General features: G+C 37.3%; 1 protein-coding gene across 2 annotated transcripts in view; it reads right to left on the bottom strand.

Annotated features, from left to right (window-relative positions):
* Nucleotides 1–918: 918 nt before the first annotated feature.
* Nucleotides 919–15,097, bottom strand: part of CLTC (clathrin heavy chain) — a 59,688-nt gene continuing 45,509 nt past the window's right edge. The window contains exons 18-33 of one of the 2 annotated variants that reach the window (XM_024573323.4): nt 13,872–13,994; nt 12,754–12,899; nt 12,342–12,525; nt 11,948–12,140; nt 11,701–11,858; nt 11,324–11,488; nt 11,097–11,204; nt 10,848–11,015; nt 10,574–10,723; nt 10,348–10,479; nt 10,123–10,233; nt 9,000–9,170; nt 8,418–8,639; nt 7,179–7,199; nt 3,485–3,560; nt 919–2,007 (exon numbers count right to left, since the gene is read on the bottom strand). In XM_024573323.4, coding sequence (XP_024429091.1) covers nt 1,883–2,007; nt 3,485–3,560; nt 7,179–7,199; nt 8,418–8,639; nt 9,000–9,170; nt 10,123–10,233; nt 10,348–10,479; nt 10,574–10,723; nt 10,848–11,015; nt 11,097–11,204; nt 11,324–11,488; nt 11,701–11,858; nt 11,948–12,140; nt 12,342–12,525; nt 12,754–12,899; nt 13,872–13,994 — 2,253 coding nt within the window. In that variant the 3' untranslated portion in view covers nt 919–1,882. The remainder of the gene's footprint in view (nt 2,008–3,484; nt 3,561–7,178; nt 7,200–8,417; nt 8,640–8,999; nt 9,171–10,122; nt 10,234–10,347; nt 10,480–10,573; nt 10,724–10,847; nt 11,016–11,096; nt 11,205–11,323; nt 11,489–11,700; nt 11,859–11,947; nt 12,141–12,341; nt 12,526–12,753; nt 12,900–13,871; nt 13,995–15,097) is intronic. The other variant, XM_024573324.4, reaches the window with a different exon arrangement.

The raw sequence follows: 15,097 nt of genomic DNA, 5'->3' as shown, positions 1-15,097 counted from the left end.
TAACACAAGGGGTTTTTTTTGTTGTTGTTCTTACTTTTTTTTAAGTATGCTATAAGAAAACCTTTACTGAAGTATTTTAACTTGTTTCTATTAGGGAAGGGAAGGGAAAGAGAGTAATTCCAGTGATTACAAACTGGTTGACTCAAAAGTACGGGAAAGGTCTAGAACAAATGTTGACCCTGAGAAGAATGAGCTCACCGGAACCATCCCCTCCTGATTTTGATAATGACGACGGAAGAGAGCAGAGGCCCAGCAGAAACACAAGTACAGCCAGGGCCTGAACAGCAAGATGTCTTCAATACGAAAAACCAAAAAAAAGGATTTTCTAGTTAATACTGTAATGTCCTATAGGAAAATAAGGGAGAGAAATTAAAGGTGAGGGAAAGAAAAGAGGTTCATAACTTTAAAAAAAAAAAAAAAAACAACCCTTCTGTGGCAATACAAGTCTAGGTAGGGGACTCTCTAACCTACTGATGATGAATACTCAGAATGAACTTTTATGAGACATTCTTAACTATCAGCGAAGAGTGGGATTCAAACACTTTTTAAAAAATCACCTAAAACTACCCATAATTTGGGGACCATTACAACTTCATGGCGAGGAACAGCACGTTAACTATGTGTTTCTATACTTTCATTTCAAGTTAATATAATTTAACATGCATGACTGTTCGTTTAAGTGAAACGCTTAGTTAATATTTAAAACTGCCGCTTGGTTGAAATGATGGAGGCAGCTGAAATGCAGCTCACTGTGGTACTGACTGGTTCCCTTAACTACTGCATGTGCCTATTAACCACAGCAGGCATGCACACGATGAGTGTGAAATAGTGTCTCCCACGTCCCAATCCTAATTCTCCTGCTCTCATACCTCCCTGTACCCTTGGGATCCAATATAAAACTACCAAAACCACAGTTCGTTGGTTTATGTTTGAGAGGTATTTAATTAAAACTTCCATTCTACATGTTATTTCCACAGTCCAGTAATTTATTTTAAATTTGAGTAATTTTAAATTCCACAAACAAAACTGAAGAACAGCAATATTTTGTTTGAATTCTCTCTTCTGTACACTCAGTGATCTAAAACACCACAATATCCAACATACACAAACCTCAGGGAAGGGTTAGTAAATACACACAGATTGGAATCATGGTGCTCTTTGTTCCTGAATGGAATGGTCCCACAGAAAAAGCACAGGATACAGCACAACATAAGGGCACCTGTTACATAGGAAGTGAGCAAAAACACACTAGCATTTTCTATATGCGTAATGAGGAAACCTGCATAGGTTAGAGGGCCTTTTATGCTCATTGAAAAGTCAGGCAAGTTGTCTGTAACGCATTTTTCAGATAATTTGGAGGGCACTGCAATCCAGTGTAGCATGTGCTGTTAGTGTTGTCTTTGTTGCAACGACAGTCTTGCACGGTCACACGCCAGTATTTTTGCTTTAGCTTGTCTTTGAATAAAAGAGATTTAAATGCATTTAGACAATACATATTGTAAGCTGTTTACATACACTAAATTTAAGAGCTTCAATATTAGAGTTTTTCTTTAAACACTACAGAGTGCAAATCAGGTTCTTCACAACAGATTGAATATTAAGCAATTTTTCAAAGAACAAGAGGGAAAGGAAAAAAAGCCCAAGTGAATAAAAAACATTGAAACTATTCCCCTTTGAAAATAAATTCTAAAATGATGCGGAATGTGAAATAAGCTTTTTAACATAGGAGAAGACCCAAGTTTATAGTTAGAAACAAAAAGTAGTCCTTCATGAAATAAAGGTTACAAGAACATGTGCCTGTTTTCCTCTGTTATAAACTGAGAAGCGGGCAGAGACGACGTTTCAGTACGAAAATAGGCGACTACAGGATCAGCTTCCCGTCTCACATGCTGTACCCAAAGCCAGGCTGTGGCTGCCCATAGGGTGGTGCAGTGTAACCATAGCCAAAAGGTGCCTGGGGAGGGACGGCCACACTGGGTCCTGCTGTCAGCATCAACTGGGGCTGACCTGAAGATGGGAAACAAAAAGGAGCGGGGCAGGGGCAAGGAGGCAGTAAACACCGTTAGCACTGACGGATTATCACACTCCAGTCTTCCTTACTCTAGCGGCATAACTGACTTTGGGTTTGTGGGGGCATTTACGACTGTCACAACTTTGGCATGACCATCCCCCTAAGAAGAGTCCTGCCTAAAAAGCCAACAAGCAGTGCAGAGCCAAGGGCCAGAACTGTACCAGTGACTATGTTACTTCATATCATCTACGGCAATATGCACATGCATGCTTGACATGATCAGGCAAGACATCTGCTAATAAGCTTTCTACAAGATGATATTTGCACATTGTATTTGGTGACCACATACAGAAAATGACCCAGGGAGAACCTGGCTTATTCAGAGGGAGGAAACATGTATCACCTCTTCCCAACGTCCATGAAAGGACTCAATCTGCCACTAGAATATAACCCTAGAGCAAGTTTCTCCCAATACAGGTGTCCTCGTGTCTCTTTTGTAAACAACATCCAAAAGTGTCGGTGAGAAAATTCTTTTTGGAAATTAGTAATTTATAAAAATCACTTCAACCCTTGATTCTGACACCTATCTTGAAATTTCAACCTCATTGTCAACTACCAACAAGGCCTATTTAAACAGCCTAAAGGCAAGCCCAATTTAGTAGGCGCTCCCAAATTATTACACCCACCGTTTTTGTTCCCACTGTGTTTCCTGTCCCAAATACGTGAAACATCTTGCTCCCATCTCTAGCAATCTACTTAATATTCTCCAACTTTATCAAAATTGCCTTGGTCCTCTAAATACCCAAAGTCCTTTATATTTACACTATAAAGGAGATGATACTTAACAGATTTGAATATTATCATTTCCTTTAGCAGGATGAGATATAATGCTCATAATTTTATGCCCTCCTTCAAAAATCACCTGGTTGCAGTACTCTAACCTCCACCCTCAAGTTCATTGTTCAGATAATCTGTTCACCAAGAATGAAATGGTAACAGGAAATAGTCCAGATATGCACGTGTAAGAAGAAACTAAATTGCCTTAAACATTCAGTGAGAGTTTGAAGATCCTATCTCTCTGGAAAGTTCTCAAATGCAAACTCTCCCCAAGTTCTCTGTCCCAGTTATAATTTAAAGAGAGCATATACTCTTTCAGACAGCTTTGGCACTTGTGAAAATTGAATTCACCAATACGTATTCCTCAGTAATTTCTAAGTAAGCAATTAATCAGTGACCAGGCAACAGAAAAACTGAGGTTATGCTCTTAAGTTTTTTGATATTGTCTTTGCATTTAAGATTACCCTAGTGAATGATGTCAATGTCTGCTTTAAGACTGATTTTTAGGAGGGGAATGACTCAGTCAGCCACTTGCAATTTAGAAGCTATTCCTGTATTTCTGTGTGGAGGGAGAATCCTGAAGAACGAAACACTAGCTACTGTATTTCTGTGAGGTTAGAGAGAGAGAGGGATTACCATAAACAATAGGTTGCGTCTCTGTAGCTTGTTCTTCTTCTTTTCTCAGTGACTCTGACGCATCTAATTTATCCACCTGGAGAAAAACAGGTAATGTTAATTAGCACCTCAAAAATATGATAAACCTAGGGTTATGGCAGAAAGTGGAAAAGCCTTAGTGTGTTAAATTTTGTCAAAATAACTAGAAAAAAACATTCTCAGGCCCCCTCAAATTCAATGGCAATGTCCATACTTCAGTCAAGGTGATTGTTAGCACTCATTATAAACCCTCAGGGAGGAGGGATTTATAAATGCCACGAAAGCGCACGCCAGGCTAAAACTGGGCATGCTAGGTTGCAGCCAGCCTGGGGGAGGGAGATAATGAAAAGGAACCACATTTTCAAGTGAAGACTAAACCCTACCAAAGACAGTAACAATGAACTCATGACCTGGCAAGACTTCCTCCCCAAAGGAAATGGTATTCAAAAAGTAAAATGAGTCTAATAATTGGACAAATACTCGTGCAGAATAAGCTATCTTTTGCCCAGTGTGCACAGCGTCTGCTGGTATCGGTGCCAGGTGCGGACCGAAGCTAAGACCTGCGTGGCCCCATGGTTGGTGATGTTATATAAAGATAGGCTGCACGTTTTTATGCTATTTTCTAAGAAGTACTAGGAATACTTAATTTTGCTTCAACTTTTTAAAGAAATTTTTTCCTTTTAATTAAGCCAAAGTAAATGGCTATTATATGCAAGCTATTCTATATAAAAGTGGGTACTATCTGACAGAAATAAGACTGTAGAGGAGTCCAAACGTGTTAGTGGAAGAAAGGAGCTAGAATACACAGGTCCTTCCACTAAGTGTGTGACCTTGGCGTACCATTGCGCTGACCCTCAAAAAATGTCCTTGTCTATGTAATGAGACAGCCGAGTGAGGTAACCTGCAAAGTTCCTCCCAGGACTAAGATCTGATTCTGAAATTCTGTGAAGAATTAGGAAGAAGTGGCATCAGGACACTGGAATTAGGGAATCTCCACCACACACCTGCCACTTGCCTTTTGAACTATATTTGTCTTTTAAACTATATTTAAAAGTTGGTATCTCAGCCAAAGGAAAACTACATTATACCTGAAATAGAACTAAACGTCAAGTCTCCTGGTTATTACTTCTAGTGGTGTTCAAAGCCGTAAATGTGCCGAGTGAGATGTGGGCAGAGTGCAGGAAGAGACTTTATGAGTGGTCACTGCACGCTCTTCAAAAAGGCAACTAGTGAAAAAAATCACTCACAAGAAAAGGCATGCAAACACCAGTGAAAAATAAAGACTGGGCCCTAAAAAGGGAAAAGCAGCCCCTAGTTTCTTTTTAAAACTATGTCAAATAGTGTGTCGGGGTCTTCAGGTAGACCTTTAAGGTTAGGACAGCATTTTATACACGTATATAAATTATCTCATATTAAATATCATAAACATGGGTCTAATCCATCCTAACATGTCAAGGAACAGATATGAGAGGAGGAAAATGAGGCAGACCCTAGACACCTTTAGATAAAATGTGGTTTCCCCATCATAGGAAGATGGGCTGGTTTACTTTTGCACAGATTTTCCTGTTTTATAGCCTAAGTGTTCATGTGTTATAAATCACCCAATGTCAAATTAAAGACCACTATCAATTATAATACCGTGAAAAACATCCACTGCTTGGTATGCAAACTTAAGTTACTGTAGCCATACACTTTACAGCATAGTATGTGCCATCAAGGATCAGATGGGTCTGCTAACCTAAACAGTATCCAAGAGTGAGCTAAAGAGTAGCACACAAAAAACACGTCGATGAGTATACATTAGTAACTTCTAAGAAGAAAAATGGATCAACAACAAAAAAACCACCACTGCATAATACACCTCCAGACTTTCAAGGAAAATAATCTAAAGTGAACACATGTTTAAAAGTTAATGTCTAAGTCAGATGTTGAAAACAGAAGTCCTATCAAAAGAAGTACAGGTAAGACTTAGAAGAACTAGCAATATCACCATGCCCAGGCATGGACGTAGGCAGGCTGGACATAGGGAAAAAACAAAAATAAGAACTCTGAAGGAGTAGCCCCAAGCTAAGCAAAAAAAAAAAATTGATTTTTCTATATAATGGGACAGCCTCTGGGACAGCAACATCCAATTTTTGATTCCACTGACCCAATTTAGATTGCTCAAAAAAGAAACACAGAGAAGGCTGTTAAGAACACAAGCTTTTTCAAGAGCTGTAACAAAAGTTTCTGATCCTTGGATTTAAACAGAAAAATTACAGGTAAGCATGTCACTGAGTTCAATTCCATCTGTACTCCTGAAAATCCACTATAATGTAAAAGGCTTTTCCACAAAGACTGCAATATGCTGCAGAGGAGAAGTTAACATGCAGTCAGTTATTTTGGTGTATGTGTGCATGAAAAAAAGGCAAAAGTACTGAAGCAAGAAGTGAGATCTGAAGATGACTGTTGCTATACAGGCTCTCAAGAAACACACACAGCCCACAGCAATGCTTGAAGAGTTTCAGAACTAGTATGATGTAATTGCAATGACTGTTGTACATGCTTGATTTAAAACAACGCATAACACTGCAGTTCAATTACCTGTTTTTCACACACACGCTTTCTAACTGCCTTGCTTACTAGCTGCTGAAGGGCCTCACACACAATGCATTTTACTCAGGTTTGCCCTAAGTTCCAATGGTGACTCCAGTTTAGTTCAACGTCATTCCAAGGCACTGTCCCCCACTCAAATTCTTTTAAATTTGTTTCAACTCTCCTCTACCTTCCCACCCTCCTTTTCTTACCACAGTTTGATTCTAGATATAAGTTTGTAAATTGGTTTCATTTACACTTGGGTGGAGACAAACCAATTACAGAAACAGCAACCAAAAGGTGCCTAAATTTACCTGGAACAAGCCAAAAGATAAATAAGAGCGCAAATTTTAGGTGGCTTCAGAGTTGTGCCTTATTACAAAAAGTAAAAGTTAATATTTCTTCGTTATATACAGAAATAATCCGTGTTGCTCAGCAATAATCAGAGCAAGCTACTCTTGTGATTAAAAGTTTTGATTCCTCTTGAAAATGAACTAGCACCATAAGAACTGGACACCTGGAGAAACATGAGGAAAGTCTCTTCGGAAGCAGCTAGTATCTCTGGTATCTACTTTCAGCAAAAAATTAGTAAGAATCAAGAGATCAGAAACTGGATCACAGTCCTTTAATACCAAAAAAAAACCCCAAAAAGCCTTTTAGGGCATGTACATATATAAATTCAACAACTGTCAGGCAAGCTCACAAAATAAAACCAGAGGCTGTTTAAATTTATTTAGAGTATTAAGAAAATCCTATTATGGTTCAGATACCCTGACAGGGAAGAGAAATTTCCTGAAACTTTGGAATTAATATGGAAACTCACCATGCTCAGTTTTCAATAATATATTTAAGAGAGACTGTGAACCAACTACTGATTAGCCTCCTGCCCTTCCTAAAGCCTATTAGCTGATTAGTACCAAACATCTACTAATGTCCTACAGCTCTATTATAGTTATGTTTCAAGGGACTTGCAGAGGCTTTAGTGAAAATTTATTGGGGGGGAAAAAGCAGCAGCAGCAGTGTAGAAAAGGAAGGAAAAAATCATGCAAATTCCTTAGACTTAGTCCTCCAGACTTAAAGATGGAAAAGAATCAACTTTCACCTTTTCCTTTATTGCATCAACCTGCAAAGGAATTCAGAAGGTGCAGCTTAGAAAAAAAATCAAATTCCATATTGAGCATAAAAAGGTAGAATCAGCAACAAAGGTTTAGGGGAGAAACATCTAACCACTAAAAAAGGTATGAGAGAAGTGAAAATAAAGGGCATACTGGAAGCAAAATTTAGAATATATATTTTTTAAACCTCAGCGCTTACTGCAGAAGAATTTATGCTAGAGTCAGTGTGAAAGAAAGCAGCTTAATCAATAGTGAAATTTACAGCACTTCGGTTAACAGCAGCTTAGAGCCAGGTCTCCAAAGTTGGCATTACGCGTAAGAAAAGAAGCTATTCTCATCTGTGGCTAAAATAAGGCAACTGTTTTTTGTCTTACACTGTACACAGAAAGTGTTAATTCTTAAAAAATCATTACTGAACACAATGTTATCTACTTAGATGGTTACCTAAGAAAATATTCAGTATACTGGGGGTTGTTAGTAGTGTGCTATTTTCCCCCTTTAAATAGGCATGCTGAAGAGATCAGATGTGAAACTGATTTTAATAAGCATGTTTTGCTCTGATGAAATGGATCCTTTAGGACCATTTTTAAATGTTCCACAGCAAGAAAGCTGGTAACTGTTGAAGACAGGGTGAATAAAAAAATACTCTAATGTCAAAAAGGGACACTAAGTGACTTTTATAAGATTATATCCCCAGCTTGTTTAATGCACTTTTAGGAAATGGGTCATTGCTTGTTAACCTCCTATAATATTTTAAAATTAGGGATTAAACTATGAAAATATTGAGAAGATTAACAGGATGTTAAGAATATAGATGTAGCTTTCCTGGGGGGAAGGCATACATATTAAAGTCAAGAACCAAGCAAATAAAGGGAATCTACATTACTAAGTTATGGACATCTGAGTGGTAAGAATGGATCTCAAAAAAATATTTTGAAAAAAAATGTTTTAAATCAAATATTAAAAAAAAAACAAATACACAATGTGAAAGTAATACTACTCATCCTCAGAAATACATTGAGGATAAACATTCTGGCAAGTTATGTCTGAGTTCTCTTTTCCATGCCATGCCATCTGTCAAACATCCGAAATGTATGGAGAACAGGAATACTTTCAGATCAACTAAATTACTTCTTCTTGAGAAAAAACTTTTGAAAAAATAAGTCTGCATCGAGTTTTACGTATTCAAGATAATCGGTTCTGAAGACACCCAGGGGCGCCATTACCTTTGTCAAGTATTCCTTCATGACCTGGATGAAATAGGGCATAGCAAAATCCATGATATTGTGCCTCCAGGCAGTTTCCAAGACGACATCTGGCCTTAAAAGATCGTAACAGGTAAAGAGACAAGCTCCAAAGCACTCTCTTTTTTCTTCCTGCAAAAACCACTGTAGGAGTTCTTCAGCCAACTCAGTGTCTTTAGACTCAGAAGCATACTGCATTGCATCCTATTCAAAGGAAAGGAAGAAAGTCAAACATTAAATTCAAATATACTGAACTGGTAAACCAAGCAATACAATAGGGGGAAAAAGCCCCAGTTACATTATTTAAATTAAATATTTGTTGAAAGAAAAAGGACAGGATAAAGCATCGTTAAAAAAAAAAAAAAATTGAAATAAGAATAGTCCCTAGAGTCTAGAAATTGACTTAACGACGATCTCCTCTAATGGGGTCTTGAGGGCAATTCTCATATTCGTGAAACTAACACTTTCAGAGACCCGAATCACGTGTAGTGTGCCACACTTCAGGGTTAACACAGATCATCTAGTAGTTGGTTTAATGGCCCTGCCCCCACCAACTTCATCCACCTTGTACAGGCTATCTTTCTTGCACAGCTCTACACTCTGTTTCCAGCGATTATTGCCTTTGAAGAGATAAGCAGCAATTCTTCTAAACTCGATGAGTTCGTGTTTTTCCAAACGCTGAGCAAGCGAGATATTGTCAAAGTTGTCGTAAGCATCTATTGATGTTCGCAGAGCCTTAAAAATAAAGTCATCCAAATGTCAAATCAGTGTTTCATTCTAGTTTTAAGTTTACAATGCATCATTCTTGATCAGTATCTCATTATTGTACACAACTAATTGTATATGACTTGATCGATATTTACTGTACATGTAAATATACTGTATATGTAAATATAACACAATGACCAATGAGTCATTATTGTAATAAGATAGCCTAGAGTCAAATATCAAACCAGAAAGCTGTAATCTTAACAAATATCAAGGTTCTTCAATCTAATTATGTAAGAAATGAAGTCCTCAAAGGTACTGTAAAATTTCTAACGGTGCAATTTTCTCCAAGGTTTTCAGTATCAGGGACTAAACGGAATGATTATGAACTTGGGAGAATTTATAATCTGAAGGGTAAAATTTTATGCTCTAGGGAAACTGATAGAACTCAACATGACATTCAGTCCTACAGATGGGCATGGGATCTGAGTTTAAAGGATAATAATGTTGACATCAGAAGAAAAAAGGCAACCTGCTGAGTCTCAACTCTAATTAATTTTGTTTTTTGTGAAGTCCTTCACAAGGAAAAGTGTATTAAAGACAGACACTAATATGGTATTGGGCAAGAAAGGCAGTGAATAAATATAGTTAATACCAATAAATTTTATGGACTATTATAAGAGACCAAAGACGTTCACAACTACCTACAATTTAAATATTTAGGGATGAAGTAAGCCTATTTTTTTCTAAAGCAAGACAAGACCTAACCAAAATTCTGCACATCTGGCACTTAATTAGGGGGAAGTCAGATTTATTAATCCTGAAAACCTCACTAAATTTAGAGTCTAGGCATACAAATACCTACTATCTACAATTTCTAAGGATAATGGCCTTTTTTTAAACTACAAAACATACCAACTTTACAACCTAATTATAACCTGATTTTTGAGAATATATGCTAGAACCAAGAGGCTTTTACCTGATAATCTTCTTCTGTAATAAAGAGGTTGTTAAGTGATTCATTCACAGACTTGTTGTTGTGGTTCTGAACTGAACGCAAATACGGTTTCACCAGTGGTAGCTGTTTAACCTTTAAAATAAAGAGTTTGTCACCAATATAACACATGGTTAAAGTTCCACGGACAAAAGTTATTCAAGTATGTCTCAGATCCTTGTTATAATGTTTTGAAGTTTTAAAAGTTACCTTGCTGAAAAAATTGACCGCACGAGTATGATCCAACCGTGGAGACAGCACCATCAGCAAATCATTTAACAACAGAGGCTTGAATTCTAAGTAGAACTGTATTGCTCTGTAGTATAGTTCCACATTGGCAACCTGAAATGGGAAAAATCCATATACAAGTCGGTGATTTCCTAAGGAGCTTACTCATTCTGAAGCCTTTGTTTTGTCTTCCGAAGCAGGTACAAACCTTGGTAATGATATCTTTGAACTGCCCTTCTTTCCATGCATCAGTGGGATGATTCATCATAGTAATTATGGCATTGTCATATTCTTCATACTTGTCATACAAAAACACCAACTCTGCCCAAAGATGAGCTTGTTCTGCAGCTCTTAGCACCTGTGTAAGAAAGACTGAACTACTTTACATATGTCTTTAATTCTAGATGATAGTCTGAAAAAAAGCTATTTTCAAATATTAGTTTTAACTACAGCATTGCCTCACAATGTTAAAGGTTGTTTACCTTAGGTATATTCACTCTGGACCAGAACAGCTCCAGGTGCTCCCTCATTTTCTGTGGCTTAAATTTAGAATACAGAATGGCTAATTCGGTAAACATCCCCATATGAGCTCGCTCAAGTCCCAGTGCCGCTTCCAACATGGTTATCAGTTCTTCAAAATATCCACGATCCTAAATAAGGGAGATATGAAATTAAAGATGGGAATACCTGTAGCATAACGTCAACTGATGTAAAAGACTCCTGTTCATTACCTGATAGTAGTTGATAAGTTCCTCTAATTCATCTGCATGCACTACAATGTGGAGCCCACACATCTGAGCAAGGCGGAATTCTTTCCCATCTACACAGGCAAAGCAGACCTACAATGAAAATTTGTATTTTGTGAACTCAAATGTAAACATGGCTGGTTAATTCATCAGTTTAAAGGGCATTTCTAAGTAGCATCTTAATTCTTCACTCAAATGGGTGTTGAGATTACCTCTTTCCATGTTCGAGTACTGTTAGCTTTCCTAGCTCCATCAACAGCTGCCTGATATTCACCCAGGTGAACAAGGGTAGATGCCAAGCGTCCAAAATTGGAAACGTTATTGTACAACAACTTAGCAGCATCATACATTTTTTCATCGTAACAACGGTCACCAACCTGAAAAAAAGACAATCCATTTTCAGTGAGCCTAAATTCAATTCTCTTTCCAAAGTCACAACTCAATTTAATACAGAGAAACAATACTTTTCCCATAAGATCTTTTCCTTGGAAAGCTAAGGCTGTGATGATGTCTTATGCTACTAAAATAAAGATGTTGCTCAACTATTTATTTTTACACTATTCAAAAAAAATCTCAGCAGTAGACCTACTTGTTGGATATGAGCATTATTTGGCCCATTGATGAACTCTTCTAACTCTGCAAGGCGGTTTGTTTTAGCCAGCGCGAATATCAATTCTGTCTCCACATAGGACTCACGAGCCTTCTTACGGGCCATCTGCAAGTACTTTACCAATTCTTCCCAGTTTCCTAGGTGTAGATGAAGAAAAAATTAATACAAACACTAACATGGTAACGTTTATCTTTTCACCCAGACATATCAAAGTAAGAAGTCGTACCACTAGTATTGGCAGCCTGAACAACTTCCATGTAGGACGAAGGGTCATCTGCTTTGATGTAAGAATCAATGGCTTCCTTCACCATTCCTTTCTGCAACTGGGCTTTTGCGAGCTGACTCCAGACCGCAGGTTCATTGCAGCGCTCAGCAAACTCATATGCCCGATCCAAGTTTCCAATATGTTCAATTAAAACCTAGGCAACAAATGTTTGAATTAGTGTTACAGTAAAATGAATCCTACCATATAGCAATTACATTTACATAATTGGGATTTTTTGCCGTTCTATACCATAGCAAAAGGTTATGCCCATCCTCAAAGGACAATATACATTGAATCATGAGAAATCATTATTACATTTAGTAAATCAACTTGGGTAATCTGAAAATTTATTTACCTGCACTGCTGAAGTATTGACATCAAACTTCCGGAAAATGGCAAATGCTTCTTCGAACAGCTCATTGCTGATGGCGATGTTGGCAATATCTGGGGCATCATAATTATCCAGGCGGTTAATATACTCCATGACACGTGTACGATCAGCCTTGATTGCAGTAAGGATGAGGAGGTTTTGTAGATTCCTGGAAGAAAAAAAGATTTTAATGCAGTAACTTAAAAGCTCATTAGTAATAAAGAGTAAACACTGTGGCTCCAGAGTCTTTTGTCTCAGGAGGCAGGGTGAGAAGAAGAGGGTGTCATAAAGAGTGAGAACTCAGACATTCTCATATCTTCTTCGTTCCTTCCCCAAACCCACAGGCCACAATTAAAGACTGAACATAAATAGCCCGTGGACCCTTCTCCTAGCATACCTGTGTTCACTGAATACGGAGTTATCAAGGACAATTTTCTCCAGCAATTCAATGAGTTCATTAGGAAGGTCTGCAGTCATAAAAGCCTTGACAGTTACTGACACTTCTTCAGGGTCCTGAGTCTCAGACAAGGCTGTCTGTACAACCTACAAAGTATACACACGCAAGGAGCACTGAGAATCAAGGAGATTTTTGAAGATATTATCTAATAAGAGTTAGATGGCCCCTCAGTAGAAAACCTGAAACAGGTTGAAAAAAATGGATAAAAAGTACCTTTACTTTTACCACCCAAATTCATGTATACTCATATCATGTGTACTTCCATTATCTTGAAGAATTACCCTAATTATATAATTTCTATCTTTTCCCTGATTAAAACTTTACTCATAGCCACCACTCCTCATGATCACTTTAATGGCAACATATAATTCAACTACACAGATGGGGCATTAGGTACTCAGTAACTCCTCTCTTTTTGGCTATTTGCATGCTTCCCAGATGCTGCAATATTTTTTTCCAGGAAGCTTTGTATCTACTTGAAGTTTGTCTTAGCAATGTTTCCTAGAAAAGGAATGAAAAAAACAATAGCTTTTATTCTCTTCCATATTTATACTTCCACAAGGTGAATTTAAGAACCACTATAACAACCTTCAATTTTTAGGGTTTTAAAAATGTTTTCAATTTTATATAGTTATAAGCCCACATCTGTTTTGCAGTTCTATGCTTACTAGGGAGATTTAACATTTACCCCACTTGATCTTTTGTATTTTCTCTATCAAGTTTCATCCGTGGCTAACTTACCATTGTCTTGAATACTTCCAATCAATTTAATCACTTCACAGTTATTAATTACAGCAATTCACGCTCAGTTTATTAAATGTCTAATCTGTTGTTTTCCTTTTCACTATGATTAATCTCTTCTGAGATGTATCCTCTTGGGATGTATTTTCTTTTTGTTAGCATTTACAATATATATTTCTTTCAATTAATTTTAAATTTTCTTTTTACTGCCTTCTTTCTCAGTTAAATATTATCCACTTGGGTATATGATGAAGGAAAAGAAAAAATTTTATTCACTGTTAAAAGGATGAGTCTTAAAACACCTTTGCCAGCTTTACCTGGTCAATGAGGGGTCTCCGGTAAGGGTTGCTTTCCAGCAGCACGCTACCCCATAATTCTGGATCCTTCCGGCGTACCAGATAGCGGGAAAGACTTTTGAAGAGGGAATTCTCATTGCAAACCTAAATAACATTAAAAATTAATTGCAAGGTAAGAAGTGAAGATTTTTCATAACTGAAACTTCTAAAGGTTTTTTCCTATTATTTATACACTATTTATTGTTTTATAGGACAAAACAAATCACTATTTTTACATAATCTTTTATAGGTCACAAGCAAGTTTCTTATTAAAAATCAATCAAGAGAAACAACAGTTATTAATTTCTTTTAAAAAAACACCCTGATGCTGGATCTGTACTTGGACTTCACATATTACTCTCCTGGTCTATTTATGCACCAGTACTGCATGTTTTAATTACAGCGGCTTTGTAATGTGCTTCAGTAGCTGGTAGGGCTAGTTTAACTTCATAGCTTTCTTTTCAGTGTCTTACAAGCTATTCTTGTGTTTGTTTTTCCAACTGTATATGCACACATATATGCTTATGTATATGTATGTACATAGATGAATATATTTCCTAGCCCTAATCACCAAAAGATCCTAGAAGCAAATATACCCAGCAGCTCAGATCTGAGTTTTCATTGACATTTCCCACTATAAGGAATGGGAATTCGCTGGAAAAATGGTAGATTCTAGGGCTGGAAAGTACAAAATGAGCGTGATGTAACTTGTTATGCCAAAAAATATGAAAGTGCTCAGAATGATAAGACCATGACACAAAGCCCTGGGAGACAGGCTGAAGGGGTTTTCATCAGCCAAAACAGGGATAATTTGAGCATCAGAATGACAGTGGTGGATTACAGGCTGCTGAATCAAACAGGAATTCCAGAGTGCGTGAATACATGAGTGCTGAGTAACAAATGTGGGGAAAGTGTTCAAGTTGGAAAACTGTCATTTTGCAACCAACACATTGAAAATGGTTTATAAACAATCAATAGATTTGAAATTGGCGGGGAAGAGGAAGACACATGATAGATATTTGCATGTTTTAAAGTGTTTCTTTGTAGACACCTTAAGATCTATAAGGGGAAATATAGTAATTATACAGTAAAGAAATTGATGATGATAAAAAGTGCCTCCACAAACAAGGGACAAAACAATGTCAAGTGCTTCTACATATAATAGCACAAGAAGAACAGCACTTAAGGCATATTCTGGAAGGAAATGT

Source organism: Desmodus rotundus, chromosome 9, assembly GCF_022682495.2.
Source record: "Desmodus rotundus isolate HL8 chromosome 9, HLdesRot8A.1, whole genome shotgun sequence".
NCBI lineage: Eukaryota > Metazoa > Chordata > Mammalia > Chiroptera > Phyllostomidae > Desmodus > Desmodus rotundus.
This window is presented reverse-complemented; position numbering and strand designations above follow the sequence as displayed.